This window comes from Festucalex cinctus, chromosome 4 (genome assembly GCF_051991245.1).
Source record: "Festucalex cinctus isolate MCC-2025b chromosome 4, RoL_Fcin_1.0, whole genome shotgun sequence".
In the NCBI taxonomy this organism is placed as follows: domain Eukaryota; kingdom Metazoa; phylum Chordata; class Actinopteri; order Syngnathiformes; family Syngnathidae; genus Festucalex; species Festucalex cinctus.
Genome location: NC_135414.1, coordinates 26,826,520 through 26,848,651, shown reverse-complemented (window position 1 = coordinate 26,848,651; position 22,132 = coordinate 26,826,520). Strand labels below are relative to the sequence as shown.

Below are 22,132 nucleotides of genomic sequence, written 5' to 3'. Positions count from 1 at the left end.
AACATGTCGGCAATTTACCGGAATCAAATGTGCATCTATTTAAGGAAAACTCACATATAATAACCTCTGAAAACCAACCTCAACACCTACTCGCGCACAAGTCAAGCATGGAATAGAATGTTCCAATTTTTCACAATACAAGCGGCCTACACAACCAAATTTGACATTTCAATACACCCACCATACTGTAATACAGTTCCCTAACATTCAGAAAATTTGCATATTAAACCTTTTTTTTTTTTCCTGCAGGAATCCAAAAACAAGCAAACAATCTTGTTTGCTCAAGAACACGCCCATAAGTTTGCAAACTCCTGGGTGGTGAGAAAGAAGGAAATAATGTCTGCAACATGACAAATGGGAAAGAATTGGATGCTGCAAATATAACACCTTGCACTCATCTTTATGGATTCCCCGAGAAGCCATTATTGATCATAGTTTATGCATTCCTTGTCCACAGACTTTAAAAAAAAAAAAAAAAAAAAAGTCTGCTGCATAGTTACTAATGTTGTCAAGTAAAGAAAAGTTTCCGGTGGTCGAAATGTAATGCGATACTTATTCAAAACACACCTTCAGAAAATTGTTTCATGACTAAAAAGAGCAAAACAACTCTTGAGATTCATTAGAAGAAGTTTCCTACAGAGAAGAAAATGTCGAGTCATTTTGGTTCACCGTGCAGCTGAGTGGAAGTTTCAAAGTGGAATTTATAACAAGAAATGTTATTTCCTGGTGTATGGATTTAACAGAGAGCAAGTAATGAAGTGAGCATCTTTTGGTTTATGTTGTGAAATAAAGTTTTTCCTACTTCTACTCCGATATGTCAAAAACAAAATGAAAATGAAACTTTTTCTTCCACCTTGATGCGGCTGAAACAAACGTATATATTTCTATCTGCACTTTCAGGGTGTGTTGATTTCATATTCACACCATGCAAACACCCAGAGGGGGGGGGGAACTAGAAGATAAATCCCAGCTCAGATGTTCTAAAAATGACAGGCAGCCATTCAGTCAGCCAGTTAGTCAGCCAGTCAAGCAGTGAGGAGAAGAACGCCAGGGGTGTGGTTTCTAAATGCCTGTGCACATTACGTCTTATAATGTATAGGGTTTTGAAATGCAAAACAGAAATTAATTGCTATGCAAAAGGGATTGAATTAAATAGGGTTGAATTCAGGTTGTCCTATCGATGTGACTGTCTTACAAGCTCCTCCCCCTGTCACAGTTAAATTTAAAAAAAAAAGGTGTATAATGTCATCACCGATTTATTTGTGAGCCACGTTTGCATTGGTTTTCTCTTGAGGCTCCAAGTCAAGGGAAAATCTGTTAACTTCAGATCAGTCAACCAGATTCTGGTGCACTTTTAAACTGTATATAAGATTATGTTTGTGTAGTACAGTATACATTTAACTCATTCACTCCCAGCCATTTTCACAGAAGCAATCCCGTTCGCTCCCGGCAGTTTTACTGGATTTTGACTGATTTTGCAAGGCCCATAGAATATTGTGTTCTATTGCTATAAAAGCATGGAACCTATCAAAAGAAAGATTAAAGTCTCTTCTTTCATCAGGAAAAAAAGTAAGTTTCTATCTGTTTCCGTTTTGCAGCAATTAGCATGAGAAGAGAGCTAAGTTTCATCAGTTTTCACAAATCTATTTAAAATTGTAAGTAATTTAGCTTTTTTTCTAGATGGCCCTGGTTGATCTCCTTTGCTCTGCTGTCACCTGCTGGCCGTTTGTGTAATAACCACCATTTCTGCAACCGTTCTTTGCAGTTGAGAGGCTGCATCAAAGCCTTCTGTATGCTCTAGCATAAAAAAAAAAAAAAAAAAAAACGTCTAAATACGTCTTTGGGAAACTTAAAACATTGGGGAAAAAACGTATTTACACGTTATTGGGAGAAAATGAGTTAAATGAGTGTTAAATAAAGGTGAAGGTAAAACAGTTTTTTTTTTTATTTGTCTCACAATGTTTATGTACAACATTCTCTTCATTGAGCTCATCCTGGATGAGCAGTGGGCGGCGTATAGTACCCTGAGACCCAATGTAGAACGTGTCTAAGGATTTCTTGGCCTGACAGAGTGTAATCAAGCTAAATGAGCAAATCAGACGTTACACGAGTCAGTAAAATTCAGGGTGACTTGATTTAATTGGATTTTGACAAACTAATCGGCTATCAAGTTGGCACGTTTATAGCTACAGTATGTTTGCAATGTGGAATAAGCAACTTATGGGATGAGAACGAGGATGTTGTGTGTCAACAAGACAACCTTGGGACAACTTAAGCAAATCTCAGCAGGAGCACAGCCTTCTATAAATTAAGTGTCAAAATGGTGATTCGGCTGTTTTCTTTCCACTTTTGCTTCTCCGACTCTGCTTTCTCTTATTTCATTTCAGTGCTGTCTCTCAGCATTAACAGGTGTTTAGTGCAGTAGGAGGCCCGCTGACCTAAATATTCTCATCAGTCCTGCCGTCAACTGCTGAATCACTACCAAACCAGCCCCCAAGTGACCCTCTCTGTCACTTTCAGTCAGTATAACGTCACACTTTTTAGGTGTTAGTGGGTCTACTTGAAAAATTAACAAGTATGCTATGCATGTTAAACAACACTTCGGTTAAGGAAAATAAAATCTCCTCAATTACATACTAGCAACTGAAGCTAGCACTTTTCCCCCGAACAAGTGAACTGGATATTTCACAAGAGTTCACGGAAAGATTAAATGATCCGATTCATTTTTACAGCAAATAAAATTTATGCGTAATTGATTGCACTGCCTTTGAGAAAGCTTGGAAGAAGAACATACTGTTATACTGAACATACAAAAAAAAAAAAAAGGAAAAAAAAAAACGTCGCAAAAATTGTGATAAGTGGTTTCTGAAGAGAAACCACTGGGCTGCACAAAATAGTTCCCTCTTTAGGAGGGACTCCAAGAGTGCTGCCATTGCCATCATGTGTCATCAGGCTTGTATTTCTGTCGTCAGGTTGGATCAATTTACTAGCAAATGATGCTGGTCTACATTGATTTTAGCCTCCTTGCTAGTGTCTTCCCATTTTTGGAGACGTACAAAAAGATAAATGCCTGCGCGCATTGATTTTAGCATCGTCTATAGGCAGCTCCACCAAACTTTCAGACATACTTGTCATTGACACTGGCATTTAACAACCTTAAGAGAGTCACTTTAGCTTGCCCATCCAACACATGCGCACACACATACAACGGCGTACCTAAAAGTTTTTACCGTATTTTCCGCACTATAAGGCGCACCGCATTATAAGGCGCACCTTCAATGAATGACATATTTCAAAACTTTTTTTCATATATAAGGCACACCGCAGTATAAGGAGCACCTTCAGTGAATGACACATTTTAAAACTTTTTCCATATATAAGGCGCTACAGTAGAGGCCGGGGTTACGTTATGCATCCATTAGATGGTGCTGCGCGAAAGGGAATGTCAACAAAACAGTCAGATAGGTCAGTCAAACTTTATTAATAGATTACAAACCAGCTTTCTGACAACTCCATTCACTCCCAAAATGAATAAACAGCTGTTTTATTATTTTCTCTGAGGTAAAGTATTAGTATTAGCTAGCGATCCAAGATGGCGGGATCTTCTGCGCATGCGCGTCACCGATCGTGCATCGTCACCGATAGCGTCTTGACAGCGAGACCTGTTGCGGCTCAATATTGATCCATATATAAGGCGCGCCGGGTTATAAGGCGCACGGTCAGCTTTTGAAAAAATTGAAGGCTTATAGTGCGGAAAATACGGTAACTCAAAAGCATGCTAGTCAATTCTAAAAGGTGTTAAGAGTGGTTGAAATCTATATGCTGAGCAAACTAATTCACATGGATATCAACTTTTCAACAATTCAACTCTTAACATAATGTGAAAACTGCACTCAACTTTGTGATGAGCTGGTGACAAGTGGAAGCAGCTTAGAGAATTATCAAGGACACAATACGGCACAGGCAGACGGACAGAACTACCAACCGCAGCGGGACTTAGTTCGACTAGCTTTAGCATCCGCCCAGTGTGTTTGCGCGTGTCGGCGTGCGCGCGCGTGTGTGTGTTTAAGTCTTCCGTTGGCCCCGGGTCTCTTTGTCGGCGTGCTTCTGTGCCTCCCTCCCTCCTCACCTCAACCCCTCACCCCCAGCCGTCCTACCTTCTCCCCTCACCACGCTCCCTCTTCATGTCACTCTTTGCTTCCCTTGCGGTAGTCTTGGATTAGTTCCATTGCCTGGTTATCTAGTGTTGGCCTATTTTTCACAGGAAAGCGTCGGTTTTACACTGCACTCACAGCAAAGAAGTGATGGTTGTGAAAGTTTGACTGTGCTAGCACACTTCTGAAGTTGTTGACACGAAATATCTTTGACAGGTTAATCTGGGATTGTAATCAGACATGCAGAGAGAAAGACAAGTCATTTTCTTTCACACATACACACTCTTATGTCTTTACTTTGCTATGTTATATCTTGCCCAAACAAAGAAATTCCCCAAGTAGTAGTTTGGACACCCCTGCATTAGGGCAATGTAAAAAATATCTTCATATTACGAGGCACTGTATCAGAATAACGGGATTAGCAAGTACGTAATGAGCTAATCAAATCAATACCAATATCTCCAAACATTTTACTAGCTTAGCCAATACATGCATCCTTCAGCAATAAACTACATTTTCAAAGACCTGTAGGAAAAAAATAAACTAGGGTGCCCACTTAAAGATGCCCTTTCATTAATTCACAGTGGATAAGTATGAGAGATGGTGGCAGTAAAAAGTGTCTACGGTCAGCTGGATTTCACTCAAATGCATTTGATTTCGGTGGCGCCAAGCTGCGGAGTGGCAATTGAAAAGTAACTTTTAAACATCTTTCTCAGCATATTCTAAAACGTTGCTACCTATCCGTGCACGCCGTGTTCCAATAAATCAAAGTTTTACATCAACTTTTCATTTCTCAATACAGATGTAAAATAAGTTTTACAGGATTTGGGGATTTAAGGACACTGTGCGAATCGTCATTTTTTTAACTTCAGCGAAGCAGGGGGCGGATCCTGGCAATTGCACTGAGGAGGCTTTTCTGTTTCAAAAACAAATGAAGAAATAAAGATGTGCATGCTGTTGCCATCTTTCATCAGCGTGAGTGGGATGGAGGAGATTTACTGCTGCTGATGCACAGCTGGGGCCGCCGAGGAAGAAGCCTCAGATGTCAGGTCTTTCCTGCGAGATTGCGAAATTTGCCCCACCTAAGGTCTGAGGGCAGTTGCTCGGCTGTCTGCAAAAGGAAGATATAGCCGGACTCCTCTTTGAGAACAAAAGAAGGCGTTCAAGATCCTATTGCTTTTCGTCCGGATGACAACGTGAGCACAAGCGATGGGCTCATGTCAGTGTTGAGAGAGGCCACACAACAGACCACCATTGATTCCACACACACACCCATAAAACAGGAGTGCAGTCATCACTAGGGATGTAACGATATCCAAACATCACAATACGATATTATCACGATATTGTGGGGGGTTGACGATATTTAAAAAAGATCACAATGTTAAAAAAAAAAAAGCTCATACTAAAAAAAAAAATAAAGCACAATATTGTGCTTTTGTACATAACAGCAATACATATAAACCACTTACAATCTCTAATAACAATATTGAGGCACTTACTTGATAATACAAACACATTGATGGCTTCACAAGCAAATTAGGTTCCCCTTCATCTGTCAATTAGCATATATTTTAAACATAGAAGGCCAAAACATCCCTAATGAAAATTAAGTTGCACTAATAAACTAGCCACTAGAGGGTGCTAGAACTGCACAAATGGAAATCAACCTGACTTTTTTTTAACAGATGTGTTCCTTTTAAACATGACGACGACGATATCGTGGCAGTTTTAATATCACAATATCACGATATTGCCCTTATCGTTACATCCCTAGTCAGCACCAGTATTACGGTTTACCATATTTAGACCTTATTTAATGGTCAATGGTCAATTTTTTTTATTTTTATTTTTTTTAATCCACATTTGAAAGAGGCTATAATGTACTGTATATCTTAAATGAGCCACATTGAGAGGAGGAGTTGAAACTTCAACCATATTGTGACAATCCAGTTTTAGAAAAAGAAAAAAATGTTTTGGTCACCTTTACAGGAAAAAAAAATCCACATATGCAGTATGTTTAGATGTAAAGTATATTTTGAAACTATTAGGCTATTGTTTAAACAGTGACACCTTAAAGCAGAGGTGGTCGACTCGGGTCCCATGATTTGGACTCGAGTCGACTTAAGTTGCTAATTTTATGATTTGCATATGGCGTTGTGACTTCCATTCGACTTTGCATTCATGAGACTGAACTTGACTTTGACATGAGATCCAACTACCTTGACAAGTCATTGTCACCAGTGGCCAAAGTGAAAGATGAAATCAGGAAAATGTCTAACAACATGCAAGGTTTGAAACTCAAACATAAGCAACACAACATCTACGTTTGTTGAATGTACAGTTTGATTAAAATAAAGTGTCAACATTCATGCATAAAATGAAACGCTTAGGGCACAGCACTGACCCCTGTGGGACACCACTGGTAATGCCATGACATCCTGTAATATCCCATCCGCACATACCACTTGTCTGTTTGAGACTTACTTACGACTTGCATATATGTATATGTACTCCCACCTCTGCCTTGAAGCATAAAAATCATCATCATCATCATCATTAATTCATAATTATTATCATTAGCAGAAAGAAAGTGCTGCGTTCAACGGGTCGAGCAAAAACATCGTGGAGTCAGAGAAAAGAGCATCAGCTGCGAGGGACTTGAAAATTGCTCCGAGGGGCCAAGCGCAAGTGAGCTGCTGGTAACACTTCACTCTCCTGTTGTCTCGACACAGCTGGACTTCACTGGAGGCTGTTGGCACAGCTGTCAACTCACCTTGTGCGAGGCCCGCACGCCGAGCAATGATTGCGCCAACAAGCTTCACGACACACACACAAGCACACACAATTACACGCTTTGGTGATTGTGTTTTGTTTTTCGTATGTCTTTACTATAATTGTATTTAATCATAATGATAAAAAAAAATAAAATACCATGTATTTATGTCTAATTAGAAAACACTTCCAGTGGTGCTAAGCATAATGAAGGAAGCATTTGTATATATTTCACTTAGTGTTACCAGCCAAGCCGATAAAGACGACAACAACAAAAAAAAAAAAAGTGATAAAAGTGATACAGCTTTATGGAGATAAAGTTAAACATCCCTGAGCTCTTATAACGTGGAATTTAACATAAGTTTTCAAGTACTTGAAGTCTTACAAGATGTCAACCTCAGTTCAGCAAACATCTAAAGATTACATGATTTTCGCATTCAGTGAAGAATGCATGTTTTTTTTATTTTTTTTATTTTACAAAAAAATATTTTTCCATTTTTTTCTATTTTATTCTGCTATTTTTTCCCATTATTTCTATTTTTCCCTATTTTTTTTCAAGTGTTAACAAATACTTTTTTTTTTTACAAAAAAATATTTTTCAATTTTTTCAATTTTATTCTGCTATTTTTTCCCATTATTTCTATTTTTCCTTATTTTTTTCAAGTGTTTTAACAAATACCTTTTTTTTTATTTTTTTTATTTTACAAAAAAATACTTTTCAATTTTTTTCTATTTTATTCTGCTATTTTTTCCCATTATTTCTATTTTTCCCTATTTTTTTTCAAGTGTTAACAAATACCTTTTTTTTTTTACAAAAAAATATTTTTCAATTTTTTCTATTTTATTCTGCTATTTTTTCCCATTATTTCTATTTTTCCTTATTTTTTTCAAGTGTTTTAACAAATACCTTTTTTTTTTTTTTTTATTTTACAAAAAAATATTTTTCAAATTTTTTCTATTTTATTCTGCTATTTTTTCCCATTATTTCTATTTTTCCCTATTTTTTTTCAAGTGTTAACAAATACCTTTTTTTTTTTTTTTTTTTTTTTTCAAACAAACCCCCGAGTATGTAAATGTATGTAGTAGATGTGGGCTCCTAGTTTGATGAGGCGATCTAAATAGTATTGCAAGAATATCTTGGTGAGCAAGCGAAGCATGGCCACGCTATCATCATCATCTGAATCATCAGCCAGCTGATACACAGTGTGTGGAAAAATATGTGTATTTTCTAGAAGCTCAGTAAAGTCAGCAGTCCTTTTGTCCTCCTCTGGGCAAACTGCTAAATAGGTATTCTTCTCACTCAGAGACATAATAAAGCTGCTGGATATAACGTTTTAACAAAAAAAATAACACTGTTATCCAAAACTGCACTAGCAAGCTCAAACATAACAGTGTATGCCTTCCCTGCTCATCCCTCCTACACACAAACTCTGTGATGAATAAGCTCCCAACAGCGAGCCAACTCTGTGGACGCTGTTCTAACGACCCTTTCTGCACTGCAACAAATCACCAAATACCGAAGCTGCCAGTTCAGCAATGCCTTTTAACTTGTTTGGCATTCTGGCCTGAATATGTTAATGATGACAACATTGGCGCATCTTTGCGACTTGTTTGTCATATACACAGAGGAAGGAAATTGAAAGCTGTAATGTACAAAAACTTGACTTAAAAAGAACATTTTTACATTGATTGCTAATCTTGTATTTATTTCACGACTGCTACTATTAAAATATACAGAATAAGTGAATCTGTAACAGTGACACATCAGGTGGCGATGGGTTGAATCAAGGATAAATCAAATCAAACTTGATTTATGTAGCACCTTTCATGAATTCAAATGCAACTTAAAGTGCTGAACAATTAAAACATCCATAATACAACAAAAAGAAAAAGCCCCCCCCACCATATCCCCATGTTCGCACCCACAGACACACACAAACCACCACATGGAGGGGCACAGAAGAACCCTGTGAGGAAAGGCACCCAGGAGGAGTTCATCCACACTGAGAGGGATGACGGCCAACCACCACAGGGAGCAATGCCATCCTAGGGACCGGCGACTGAAGCGAGCTGCAGCTCCCCCGGGGCCAAGGGGCCCCCGGGATAACCGCCTGCCCGCAGGAGAAGAACAGCCACCCCTCCCAGTGTGGAGGCTCCCCCATGAGAAAACACTGGAGCTAAAAACTTAGTAACTACCAAATAAAAACATTTAAACAGTAAAACAAAACAGTTAAACACTATAAAAAAAATAAAGAAAGAAATTAATAATTAAATAAATGACCAGATTGGTTCTACAATTAATATTGTAAAATTAACTCATTCACTCCCAGCCATTTTCACAGAAACAATCCCGTTCGCTCCCGGCTGTTTTATTGGATTTTGACTGATTTTGCAAGGCCCAAAGAATATTGTGTTCTATTGCTATAAAAGCATGAAACCTACCAAGAGAAAGATTAAATTCTCTTCTTTCATCAGGAAAAAAAAGTATGTTTCTATCTGTTTCCGTTTTGCAGCAATTAGCATTAGAAGATAGCTACGTTTCATCAGTTTTCACAAATCTCTTTAAAATTGTAAGTAATTGAGCTTTTTTTCTAGATGGCCCTGGTTGAGCTCCTTTGCTCTGCTGCCACCTGCTGGCCGTTTGTGTAATAACTACCATTTCTGCAACCATTCTTTGCAGTTGAAAGGCTGCATCGAAGCCTTCTCTATGCTCGAGCATAAAAAACAACAAAAAAACCCAAAACAAAACGTATAAATACATCTTTGGGACACTTAAAATATAAAAAAAAAACGTATTTACACATTATTGGGAGCAAATTAGTTAACTAGTTAATTCTAAATGAATATAATATTATTCACATTAAATTAAATTATGTTTTATTGATATAATTTTGTTACATAAAAAATAAATAATAGTGCACTGTCAGTAAAATATAACATAAAAGCATTCTAACAGCTGTTTGTCTCATGTTAAAAAATAAATAAATAAAATGTATGTAGAGCTACTATAAGTTACCGTATTTGGCAAGATAAGATTTTCACCGTGAAAAAGAAACGACCCAATTAGTAAATGCTATCCCTATAATATGCCTTGGCTAAAGAAAATCCACTCATATTTAAGCTTGGCAGTGTCAAGTGTTAAGTCTAACACGGGCGTCATTTGCCAAATAAGATAAGACGTATGAAAATCGGTGCTGGAAAGAAAAACATTGTTTCTCTCCATTTAGTGTCAGAGGGAGAGTGTGTGTGACAGAAAATGTGTATCAGTGCGTGAGTTGACACTTTTTATCAGGTTCGGGTGACAGCGTCAACAGAAAATATCACCACAAAAAAAAAAAAATAAATAAAATATTCTAACCTCATTTTTAAGTTCCCAGGCGAAGGTTGTCCATCATATACGGACACCATATCAAAGTCTTCCTCCAGTGCAAGCGTGACGAAGGTGAGCTGGATCCTGTTTCGCTCGCCTGTTATTATCAGCCACGTACAGTTGGCGTAGTTGGGATAGCCGTGGGGGAAACCAGGCGATTCTATCGTTCCGTTCAGGCCTTGGATCACACCACCACATGATTCAGCTGGAAGAAAAAAAAAAAAAAACAACAAAAAAAAACAATATCAGGACGGTGGTCTTGAATCATAGTTCACAAAGATACAGTCCAAGTCACATTCAACAAAAACTTTAGGAAATAAGATAATAAAATGTTCAAGTTGTATTTAGTAATATTTTGACATACATTGTCAACAAATTGGTAACGTCTCCCAAAAATATATATAATTGTTATCATTATTTTTTTAAGAAAAATAGTGATACTATTAAAAAAAAAAAAACACAGTAATGACAAATAAAATATATATATATTTTTTTATAACTTCAATTCACTTTAACATTGTACTGCTCCTTTTGGTGTGAATGCCTTCACCATCTGGGTGTACAATCATACAGACAGCCACATTAGTCATTCTTTGCAGAGGATAAAAAATGTATGCCTATGAATATTATGATATTAACTGTTTGCATGTGTTGCTCCAATGTTTGATATCTAATATTAGGCCGCCTATGTTATAATATTGTGACACCCCATGTTATTCTTAAACCCGTCTATGGTGTTTTGCATTGTTAGCATTAAGATGAGCAAAGGTATCGAAACCAAAGCTATGTTGTTATATTTATTTTTTATTTTTTTTGTTTTATCAGTTTGACAGTAAATTTTAACATGATTTTGTAAAGAATTGCATTCTATCTGCCAAACTGCTGCTTGTTGTGAAGTGACAAGGTCAGTTGACTGCCACCACAATGATATTGCTCAAATTTAAGTTAACTTAAAGCAAAAAAAAAAAAAAAAAACTTCTAAAGTCATGTCATTCGTATCTCAAGGCACAACAATTTATAATACATAACACAAAAATACAATGAAAGCACAGTGCTAAAAATGCTACACTAGTCACACAAAAAAAAATGCTATAATTAGGCCTGATTTTCAAGCTGTTAGGGTTCATTCAGTGGTCGTTCAACCAATTGGGAGCTGCAAATCACTCCACTTTTCCCTTGTACACGGCACGATGAGCGTCGCCAGTGGGAGGATACAAAAGTTGGAATCAGACTTGAAATTGGCCTTGTGTAATTTGCACGTTGTGAGTGTGTGTGTTAAGTCCCTCGGGATGGGCTCCTGCAACCCTGAACAGGATGGAGAGAATACGGACACATACAACATAGTTTGGGCTATAGGTTTTTTGTTGTTGTTTTTTCTCACTGTCACTGGGCTGCATGACAGTCATGTGTTTGCATATATGAGGGTCAATTAGAGGCTTAAGAATGTAGAATATAGCCTGAATGCTATGTAAATGATTTTGAATATACTGTGCAATGTAGCTTTGTGTGGAAGAAGTTGCCAAGTGGGAAATATAGGATTATTGTACCATAGACTCAAAATTATCGTATTTTGATGGAAATTATCATACACCCGTCATAACCAAAATACTCTGATTCGCGACAGTCAAATATTTATATTTAAATATTTATATGTTTAAAAACGCTCACGGCTCACAGGCACTCAGGGCTTCCTTGCGTGTCACTGATCTGTATATATTACTGGATAGGTGGTTTGAGTCTTGCGTGATTTCCTGTTTTGGAGCGTCTCCTGAGGGCGGGCACTTACCATTTAGCCAATCAAAGCATGGACGTCACTCGTTTCTCGTGCTCAGCAAAGCGCGATTGGCTGGTATTATGTCACATGAGAAGAGATACCTTCAGGGTTCGCAAAAAAAACTTGGCAGTTTGAGTTTTACCGGCAATAAGACGAAATGGATCAAATTATTGTACATTTGCCAATTTTTTTAGGATTATTGATCGTACATCGTACAGAGGGTAAATTATCGTACAAATATGATAATTATCGTACACCTGGCAACTGCTGTTGTTCCGATACCGATACTGGTATCGGCAGAGGTGCCGATACTGCATAAAAACAGTGGTATCGGTATCGGCGACTACTCACAAGTAACATGCCGATACCATTAATTCCAACGCTAATATAGGATTTTGGTTGCAGCATCTTGTGTCTTGCTCGTGCACAACCTTCACTGATATGTGACATGTTCACTGCATGCCGATCTAAAATATCTTATTGGCCCTTAAATGCTCTGAACCAATGGCAGGGCAGCTTTTTCATGTTGAGGGAAAAAAAAAACGTAAGTATCGGTATGGTATCGGTATCGGCCGATACTGCAAAGCTGGGTATCGGTATCGGGAGCCAAAAAACCGTATCGGAACAACACTACTGGCAACACTGATTACCAGTGCATGTATGTGTGTTTCCAAGATGAAAGTCAGCAGTTTGTCAGATCACAAGGCCAATTGATTAGGTAACCTTTTATTATTGAGAAAACTGGCTCTCTCCCACAGAGACAACTAGTGTGTCCACAAGGACAAAATCCAGTCAACCAAACGTTTACAAGAAAGTCTGATTTTCCCTTTTTTTTTTTTTGTTCTTTTAGAACTTGTTCCTTGCAGGTCTAACCAGATGTTTCCGCTTGCCCTGAAGCAACCCAAACCACACGTAACTCCACGCTGGCAGCAAGTACAACAACAAAACGCGTGCATTGCACACACAAACAAACATCAAACCATCTGGAGTGTCCAGATTCATTTCAGATTGTTCTCCGCTGTCTTTCCGACCCAATTCACCTCTCCCTCTCAGCACTCGTTACGTATGTCTCCAGTTGTCTCCCTCTTCTGTCCACGCTCTTTCCTGCTGCCAGATCCCAACTTTGCACAGATGGGATGAGTAGGACTTAGCAGATATTTGCATCACGTCGCATAACATATTGGAGCAACATACCCAGAGCAGTGCAATGAAATACTGTTTTGGCTTGGTGAGTTCAACCCAACTGGGTTTTCCATGCTTAAGATGTTCCGTGCAGTGTAGCCTCTCCGATACCAGATTGTCTTGTGGCTGAAAACCATATGGTTGGTTCAACTTAGAGCAATGAACTTCGTCCAAGTGAGCAAGAGGCGTACTGAGACTGCAGATGGATAAAGAAAAGAGTGAAAAGTTTGGACACCCCAAATGTGTACACATGCTGACATGTAGCACTGTGAATTGACATGCATGTTTGCAGTACTAGAAACAGCAACCGACACATGAATCCACACAGATGCCCACAATCCTAACATGTGCACACAGTCCCACTGTGTCAGTCTTCATTAAAGCGCCACACTAAATCATGTTACCTTTGATTTATATCTCATGGGCTTTGTATTTTTTTTCTCTCTCTGGCCTATTTAATATGCTGTCTTTTATCTCATACAGAGCACAGATATATATCGCTCGATTTCTTGAACTAAAAAAAATGCAATCATTTCTGGCTATGAAGTCAAAGCTCATTAATGGGGGGGGTCATAGCGGGGATCTACATGCTTGCGAACGTCTGGGCAAGCAGAGGGGTGGTGCACTGGAGTAGAACTTGACCAGAAGGCCCCCAGTTCATAAATCAGACGGAGTCCCGCTCGTTCCACGGCACGCCAGGCCACAAATCAAACACATCTTTTTAAGTTAGACTGTGCAGAACTATTGGCTGCAACCATTCAACGGGATCTATAAAAGAGTGAGGATTTTGTGTGTCATCTTTTTTTTGTTCCTTTCCATGCATCACCCCCTCGTCCTTTTTCATGATTTCACAGCAGGTTTGACTCGCCGCAAAGCTTTACTCTTCGACTGTATGTCCATCACTTTCATCGTGTCATCAGGATTACCAGCAGCATCCTCGTGGCTCTGCACATGCGTCCTCTAGTCTACCTCTGCCCTCCACTCAACATGTCAACCCCCCCCCCCCGGCTCTCTTTTACTATGATTATTTCAGAATTAGCACGACGAAGTCTCTCCCTTAAACGTCATTACTTTTCAACCTGGCTTCCTTACTGTATCGCTTACTATCGTCTTACTCTCTCTATTTTGGTGTCATTATTTTTGTCGCGCTGCATCTCCTCTTCTCCTGCGACTGCGAGCTTGTTGTTCAACCCACCCACTCACCTCCTATATTTATCCCACAAAGAACAAATACCACACCCTCTCTCTTATCTGTCCGTCTTTCTTTCCATCACCATCACTTACAATCCCTTCTGGTCCAATGTCAAACATTTCAGGCGCTAAGTTAGATTGAAGCCTCGCAGGCACTTTTGTTGGTGTTAAATCGGCGGAATAATAAAAGGTGTCTGGTAAAAACTAAAGGATGTAAAACTTTCGCTCTTCCAAACTTTTTTTTTTTTACCAGCTTCAACTCGCTTGACTTGTTCTATCTTCCCCTCAAAACTACAGGAAGCGCAAAATATGTCGCTTATTGCAATTTGATGCAAAATTAGGTTTCAAGATCGAAGACATACCCAGTCACCGGTCACCATGGCAACCAAGGAAGGAAGAGATGAAACATGTATCATTTCCCGCACGCTCATGGGAACTATTGAGACAATGTCCGGAATAAATCCCAATGACTGTCAGAGCAAAAAAAAAAAAAAGAGCAGCTTGGACTGACAACAGCAGTGATAGGTGAGATTGGTGGTGTGTAGTGTGTGCGTGCATGCATGCGTGTGTGTGAGTTTGAAGAAAAAAAAAGAAAAAAAAGACATGATCAAAGAAGCAATTAAGTATGAAGCCGGGACGTGTGCGGGAGAGAATTGCATGTGATTGCGTGATACCAGCATTTGCATCTCGTCGTGTCTGTGTGAGCAGAAAACACACGAGCTTCATTTTTCTTCATTCTTACTTTGTGAAGAAAAGGCACCAGTCTGTAATCAATCTGCCACCAACCTGCAATTGCAATGCGTTATATTTTCAATGATGAATGGGGACGTGCTGGAGCGCTCGAAAGCAAACAAAGCGCCAACACAAAATGTAAAACAACTTGAAGAAAAACAAACAATGATTTGAAAGTGACCAGAGGACGCTACTGCTACTTCCTACCAACACAGCGAAGAAAACAAGCAAAAAAAATGCCGCAAAATGCTCAACTTTTTTTTTTTAACTCTTTGACCGCCAAAAACGTTTAATAACGATCAGTAAAATCACGACGTATAATGCCATAAACGTTAAATAACGTCAACAATTTTTTTTTTTTACATTTTCTCAGTGCTCAGTGTTTCTAAGTGCAGCGCTGCCTGGTCAATGGATGGAGGAATCTAAAACACTCTAAACTATGGCCAGCAGATGGAAGCATTGTATCTCTTTTCGTCAATGATCAAAGCTCTTTCATATCAAAGTTTTTCTTTGATAACGTCTGGCAGGAAAAGAGTTAAACAGTGATGGATGTGTTTTTCACCGAAGATATTACTGTGTCTTGTTTGTTTATAGCCCGTAACTCAAAACTACGATTTGTATGTGTTTCACCAGTTTCAGCAAAACAGCGCTCGCTTGTTCGTTGGGTGCTTTGGGAGCTGCAATCGTTCCAGCGATGGTCGGGTACTGTGGGCGGTCTGACGGCGTGGTGGTGAAGTGGGAGTGCGGGACCTACATCAGGTGCGCCGGCTAACCGTTTAAGGGGGTCACGCGGTTACAATAGCCTACATGCCGGAGCCAAAATGGTGAGATACATGCGGTTATTTGTCAACGCCTACACCGAGGGAGGCCCGGGGAAAACATATTTAAACCTCCCAGCGAGGCGGCAGAGTCAGACGTGAGCTGTGGGGTGTTATCATGAGAATTGAGGCAGAGAATAGATGAGAAATATTCTGCTGTAGACGTTTTCTACTTTCAGCCACTTTGAGGTAGAAGCTTGGGGGTGTTCTTTGCACAGCCGATGAGACTCCTTTCTCTTACATCATCATTGGTTTGCGAGGAGTTTGTCAACATTCAGCTTGTGCTTAAGTAGAGTGAAAAGTCTGTACACTGAACATGACAACGAAGGGCCTGGATCTTTGGCAGAAACAACCTTTGTGAAGGTATACTCCATCACAGTTGTGTTTATGATGATGGTCCAAAGTGTCAATCAATTCAGCGTGTAGATATATCAATCCTTAATCCAGTGTGAGGTGCTCAATACGCCCCAAGAGCCAATATAATTAACTCATTCACTCCCAGCCATTTTCACAGAAGCAATCCCGTTCGCTACCGGCTGTTTTACTGGATTTTGACTGATTTTGCAAGGCCCAAAGAATATTGTGTTCTATTGCTATAAAAGCATGGAACCTATCAAAAGAAAGATTAAAGTCTCTTCTTTCATCAGGAAAGAAAAAAAAAGTATGTTTCTATCTGTTTCCGTTTGGCAGCAATTAGCATTAAAAGAGAGCTAAGTTTCATCAGTTTTCACAAATCTATTTAAAATTGTAAGTAATTTAGCTTTTTTTTCTACATGGCCCTGGTTTATCCCCTTTGCTCTGCTGCCACCTGCTGGCCGTTTGTTTAATTTCAAATAGTTATTTATCTAGTTCCTGCCTTGTAAAATCATTGTTGGTAGTTCTTGTGAGAAATTATGATCAGAGTGCTCATATAGATTAATATCATGAATTATTAATAAACTAATTGGAGGAAAATTGAGCAATGTGTTATTTCGCAAGTCTGTGTCAAACAGGTAATCCTTTGCAAGAAGTAGCTCTCAATTTCAAAAAGGTTAGTGACCCCTAAGGTAAACGAATAATCTACAAATCGTATGAGCTGCTTATTAGAGGCTAACTAGCTTGTGTTTGCAAGATTAGCGCCATCTTATCTGTTATCTTTAAACACTACACGCTAATTCAAGATCAGTGAACTTTGATAGTCTGGTGGTCTTGGAGGTGCTGAGGTCCAGATTACACAGTGGAGACGAAAATGCCTTTTACACGGTCTGTCCAAATGAGATTTCTTTTTCTGGGTCACCATTCTGTACAAACAACACATACATGGAATGGAGGGTCAAGTCATTCCCAAGTTAATGCCGGGTTGATGCTGTGCGAATGTACCAGGTGGTTGCCAGGTCAGGGGTGTGAGCCTCCTATCTCCTACCATGTTGTGTTAACACCAGACACGGTGCCTTAAAGGCAAGACTTTGTGCAGCTCGGATGTGGCTAATTATTTCTCAGTGTAAAACATGCTCATTCTCGCTCCCAAACTGTGGCACAACCTCCTGCTCTACATTACTTCACAAAGAGTTTACTTGATGTGTGATGATACGCCCCGCTTGACCTTCATTGGCTACAGGTGATCACGCTACCTTGCTGGGATGAATATGTTGCTGGCATCGGGCCAAAACCTTATACCTCCAAAATAGTCACTTTTCAGGAGACCCCAAACCCGGCATTGTTTGTTCAATCAGCAACATTGCATCATCAAATAGAGTAAACCATTTTCAACACATTCAACATTTTTTTATTTTTTTTTTGGACCAAATTGTGAGATTTCGGCCCGACGCCAACCACATGCAATATGAAGTCACGTATAACGGAGCGTATGGTGTTCCACAGGGCTCAATTCTGGGTACTCTGATGTTTTCGTTGTATCTGCTCTCCCTGGGTTCTATCTTCATAAATAGCGGTGGTGGTTATTTTAAAGTGCTCTATAAATATAGAGTTGAGTGATGAGGGTCCTAACCGCATGATTTGCAAAGCCAAATTGAGCAAGTCTAGACTAGCACAACTATTTATCTAGCAATACTAAAGGAACACTTCCTTAAGCTTCATGGAGATGGGGAATACAAGAACTCAAAACTTTCTGTATTCAAAGGCTACTCTTCATGTTCATTTTGTTGACCAGTAAAGCCAATACCTATGTCTTGAATTTGAAAATAAATGTATATACATTTTTTTCAGTATTCAAGGTTAAAGACAACTACTGAAGACCGAATACTCGTACTGCTACACTGCGATAACTCTCAAGCGGCAATGCACTACAGAAGTTTCGTCTCGTATGACTGTGGTCATAGGACGCCGCCTGCATCATCATTCCATCAAATGTTTTGGGAAAGTTTTCCCTTCAGAGTCTCCTGCAGTTGATGCTGTCAAAAACCTCTAGAAGCAGCGGTGTTCTGAGTCAATGAAGAGGAAACGCTCTCACATACGCAAAACCATCAAAGTGGAAAAGATGTGCCAATGAAAGTCATTGATGCTTCACTGTCTTGGCAATGCATTTGCTAAAAAAAAAAAAAAAAAAAAAAAAAAAAAAAAAAAAAAATAGCAGCAGCGTGCTCAATATTTAACTTCCCCTTGGGGCGAGCTAAAAAGAAAAAGCGTATGAGTTGCATTCTTGAAAAGTCAACCTGTAAATTTGATAGAAAGCACAGAGTCGACACAGAAACACAACACACTGACATTTCCATAAATGTACTGCAGCAAAAAAAACAAAACAAACTTAACGTTTGTCTCTTCTTGGGTCAAAGCTAAGTGAATATGAAATCCATTCAGTCAGCAATGTGCACAACATGTCAGGTTCAGCAATTGTAAGCACTCATTGCTGGATGCAGTAATTTGTGTTTTTTGAGTATACTTGCACACGTGCGAGTTTGTGGTTATATTGTGTGGTATAAACTGCAGTCCTGGTCAGTACGGGCTCACAATGAATTTGCTGACACACGCATACACACACACACACACTCCGAAGCCCAGAGTCGCACAGTTTAATCATTTTCTGCTTCATGTCGTTTTCTCCGTCTCTAATCTGCTCCTCAATAAAGTTATTTCTCCCTGACAGTTCAATCAATTTCATCCAACAATAATGTGTCTTTTTATTGCCACGCAATATTTACTTTCGGCTCTTTCTCTGAATAAGAACATTTTAACAAAAAAAAGAGGGGCTATTCTTTTTTTATTGTCTTAAGTGCCATACTGCTGTTTTTTTTTGTTTTGTTTTTTATTGCTTTAAGGACACCTGCATCTGTTTTCTTGTTCTAAAAAGTCTTTGTGAATGTGATTGATATTAGCTGTTTCATATTATTGTGCTTTATATCACGCTTGGCTACTTGCACCCAAAGACAAAAATAAGTCAGCTGTTAAAATGTGTTTGTTTTTCCTCCATTTGTTTTTAGTCATGAGAACAGAAGATTATAAATGTTCCAAACACATTATGTTTCTGAAGAGTAAGAAAATACAAATGCATATTATATTATACATAAATATTACATACAAGGAGAAAAACATGCATACATAGCAAATGAGAGGAGAGCATTTAACCTCAAACGTATCAGTATGTCCTTATAAGCACAAAGTAACATCGACTATGAACGAACCGTTGACGTAACTGCTTGTAGGTCAAAGTAAGAAAGGTAAAGTCATAAAGTCAAAGGACAAAAAACTACTATAATTGCTATAGCCGTTTATCTGTCTCTCTCAAAGACAATTCAATATCATTCTCGATGCATGGGGTACATTACGATTCAAGAATGCAACGGTTATAAATGCAATGATTTGATTCGGTTCGATTCCGTGGGATTACGATGTTTCCCTACCACGTCGTGGATGCAAGGTTAAGTTCAAATTTGAATTGGTCTACTTGGCATACTTGACATGCAAAGATTTTAAAATGTAACCGATTTAATTCGGTTCAACGAATCAAAACTGATTTTCCAATGTGAATATTTTGTGTACACCCCTAATATATGCAATAGTCACCTTTAAAAAGGGCTGTCTGCCGGTTTCACTCAGGAAAATGCACTTTTTAAATACAGGATTTAAACAAACAAACTACTTCTCAATTTATAAATATGGGCTTTTCGTTTTCGTGTGGGGGTGATTTTATCTTAAACCCACACCCCCAGCCTGTATTTTGCCATTTTGTGTTTGTTTAGCTGGGGGGGTGTAAACACTGTCTTTCCACAGAAATGTCCCGCTGTTTACAAAACAAACACAAAATGGCAAAATACAGGCTGGGGGCGTGGGGGTTTAGGACGAAATCACCACCAAAGATTAACATAAACACAGATGTGTAGACTGAGAGAAAGTTAAAGTGTGTACATCCAGTATTTAAAAAGTGCATTTTCCTGAATGAATCCGGCAGACTGCGCCTTTAAATATTGGATTTTGGTGGAGTTGTCGTTCATGTGCAGTACCTCTGGTTTAAGTTCACCAGAAGCTTAGTCATTCTGAAACAACCCATATTCAATCATACTTGTAAATTAAAGCTCTTGATAAATGATATTAGAGATTATGTCACAGAAATATGACTTCTTATGATGACGGAACGACCAAAAAATGTGAATGTCACAACTCTCCATCTCGTTAAACTCACAAATCCACCTCTGCAATCATTTTGTCGATGACCTTGTTCAGACTGCCAGCCCCAAATCCAATTTTTGTCATATCCAACTTATATTCCTCTTAACTTTGGGGAAGGAGAAAAAAATAATAAAAAAATCACATGAAATATGATTGAGCAAGACACATTCCAAACCAAACCACATAGGGAGTTGGTTTGAAAATTGGATTTCTGCATGTGCATCTTGAGTGGACGCTGTGGGAACCTCTCTTATCAAAGAGTTTGTATGATTCCAATGGAAAGTGTCAGATGCATAGACATCAACAACAACCACAAAAAAACAAAAACAAAAAAAACACATAGCAACCGTGCACACGCCACACATACACTTATATACACTTGATGTGTATATAATAACACTTGGGAAGTACTAGCCCGTGGATACCGCCCTCTTCACAAACAGATATAATCGTATATGGCTAATGTAAAGCAGTAAACAAAAAGAAGTCATGCTGGCCAATAATTTTGTGAATGGTGACATAATATAGAAATAAAGAAACAAGACTGACTTGCACACAGTAAGTCAGTTTGTGAGTAAATTGAGACCAGATCCTCATTATTTCACAATCATATTTCTGGCTGGTGAGTCGTGAGATTTTTCTTAATTCAAATGGTTGTGTTGGCTCAATAAGGCTTGATAAACACTTGTCTAAATTGAGAAGTAACACCCAAGGTTTTATATGAGAGAAAGCACTGCAAGCCTGGAAAGAAAAAAAAAATAATAAAAAAAAGGCCAGACAGGGCCGGAAATAATCACACTGTAAATTATTTAGCTTTCTTTCTCCAGTGAATTAATTGGGTTCTGTCAATTCTGGTATTTACCTAATTAGTTACACCTGCAAAGGCGCTCTGTCTTTTTCCAGGCAGACTTGCACTGGAGGCGAAGCTGACTTAGCAGGACTGCAAAGAACATCCCTGCGTCACTGTCTGCGGAGGTCTACTTCCTATTTTACTCAGCCTGCGTGGAGCAGCTTATTGGTCTCAGTGGGTTTTTGGGAGCCGGAAAGACAAGAGATGAGCGAGACAGACTGAGATGCTCTACTGCGCGATTTGGTGTCTGCGTGTGTGTCCCCCGGTGGAAACACTAACACTTGTTTTGCGTGATGAGAGGCAAGAGAATGGCGTGCATGTGTGTATCCAAATGCACAAATGTGGGCATGAAAAAAAATGAGATGCTTACGACGCATGCACAGTAATTCTGATTTAGTGTCTTTTTGTGTCTTTTTTAATAATAATAATAATAATAATAATAATAATAAAAATAATTCATTACCACATCTGCTGCCCCTTCTCAAGGTTTTATTTTTTTTTTATGTCGTTGGTATTTGTTAACCGTGGGCATGTGAAGCCCTTTGAAACGTTTGTGTTATTAAGGGCTATATAAATAAATTTGACTTGACTTACCTATTTCTTGTTATTAATTTATTGATGTAAATTTTATTCACTTGTCTGCTTACAATGTTTTGTTTTGCTCTCATTTTACTTCCTCCTTAC

General features: G+C 38.8%; 1 protein-coding gene and 1 long non-coding RNA gene across 2 annotated transcripts in view; both read right to left on the bottom strand.

The window, feature by feature from the left end:
• LOC144017967 (CUB and sushi domain-containing protein 1-like) overlaps nt 1-22,132 on the bottom strand; it is a 454,419-nt gene that overhangs the window by 295,101 nt on the left and 137,186 nt on the right. The window contains exon 3 of the mRNA XM_077519995.1: nt 10,288-10,504. Within this exon, the coding sequence (XP_077376121.1) occupies nt 10,288-10,504 (217 nt within the window). The remainder of the gene's footprint in view (nt 1-10,287; nt 10,505-22,132) is intronic.
• The window catches only part of LOC144016950 (uncharacterized), an 87,884-nt gene continuing 79,097 nt past the window's right edge, over nt 13,346-22,132 (bottom strand). The window contains exons 2-3 of the long non-coding RNA XR_013283042.1: nt 15,189-15,232; nt 13,346-13,381 (exon numbers count right to left, since the gene is read on the bottom strand). This is a non-coding gene — a long non-coding RNA (uncharacterized LOC144016950). The remainder of the gene's footprint in view (nt 13,382-15,188; nt 15,233-22,132) is intronic.